Raw genomic sequence first — 1,383 nt, forward strand, 5'->3', positions numbered from 1 at the left:
TACTTTATAGATAACTAATATTTTGCAAATGCCAACCACGATGTACTATCTTTAGTCTAGAGGCAGTATAACACCAATCGTGGTCCGCATTTGCAAAATATTAGTGCGTTTTGAAACCTATAAAAAAGAAAGTGTCGCAACCTTTTAGTGAGCGAGTGTACAACTTTTTAAAATTCTAGTTCCAATATCATGATTATTACTCACATTACAATTATTCTGTTAAATTTATGTTTAAAAAAAAATGTGAAAGGATACGACTACCGGTAGCGACGGTATACCAAGCCACGTTCCGAGCGGTAACGTAATGCTGTCCGCTATTTTCGACGGCTGTAACGTAAGAAATTTTTAGAACAATTTCTCAGAAATATTTGGCGACGCTAAAGATCTTCCAATTTTACTACCAATAAACTGTGCAAAAACATTTACCAGATCCTTCGCCGAATTATTCAGTGCGAGCGCAGCTAGCGAATGTCCTCTGAGGTGCAGCCAGACGTTATATTTGTCACATATCGCTCGTAATCGCGTAATATTGTCGCAATGTCCCGTCAACACCGAGCCGGCTTCGGCTAGGACGAGCAACGGCGTTACGTTGTTCGACTGAGTGTCCTCCGCTAAGCGTCGTTCCAGCGCTGAGACGTCCATAGTATGCCTCGAGCCGAACATAGTGTTATGCGGGATTGGTCTTATGCAATGAAGCGGCAAGGAGAGCTGTGAAAGTACAACAAATTTTTAACGTGTTTTATATATCAATCAGCGTTTCTCCCGATTTTTTTCTTTAGACAGACTTTCTTTGTCGCAAAGAATCATTTCATTTGATCACAAAATATATCAAGCTTTTTTAAATTGAACAGAATTTGAACTGAATTGAGTTCTTATATACTTGGCTCCAACATGCACATGAGAGAGGTAAGCTCGAGGGGTACTACCTGTCTGCACAAATGCTGCACGACGCCCATGGGTGCAGCGACGGAGCTGTAAATCAGGGGAGGCTGAGACACGAGGGCGGTGAAGCCCTCCTCCATGTACCGCGGGTATTTCCGATGTAGGGCGAGCCGCGTCACCCTGACCAGCCCCTCGAGGTGGTCCTCGTGGAAGGAGGAGGCGCAGTCGACGAAGCGGAAGATGTGGCTGAGCCATCTCGTCGTGTCGGCCGCGAGGCGACCCGCGAGCTTCTGCGCGTGTGTCTTCGGTAACGCTACCGCGTAAGCCGAGACGGTATGCGTGATTAAGGCCAATTTCGCCGCTTCGGATAGGGTTGGCAGAGCGGTGATCTGACTGATCGGCGAGTCCGTGGATCCTGGCTCGGCTAGTTGCGGCGCGTCCTCATGAACTACCAAATCCTAAATAGAAATTTCTGAGATCAAGTTTTATATAAGAGTCAGG

The 1,383-nt window shown here is 46.1% G+C and overlaps 1 protein-coding gene across 1 annotated transcript; it reads right to left on the reverse strand.

Moving 5' to 3' along the window:
* Positions 1-255: 255 nt before the first annotated feature.
* Positions 256-1,340, reverse strand: LOC105461170 (putative pyridoxal-dependent decarboxylase domain-containing protein 2; the record flags this gene model as incomplete). Its single annotated transcript, XM_011707653.1, has 3 exons — positions 256-327; positions 427-708; positions 927-1,340. Coding segments are annotated over 3 exons (768 nt in total), but the record flags the coding sequence as incomplete, so codon positions are not given.
* Positions 1,341-1,383: the final 43 nt, after the last annotated feature.

Source organism: Wasmannia auropunctata, unplaced genomic scaffold, assembly GCF_000956235.1.
Source record: "Wasmannia auropunctata unplaced genomic scaffold, wasmannia.A_1.0 LD307626.1, whole genome shotgun sequence".
NCBI lineage: Eukaryota > Metazoa > Arthropoda > Insecta > Hymenoptera > Formicidae > Wasmannia > Wasmannia auropunctata.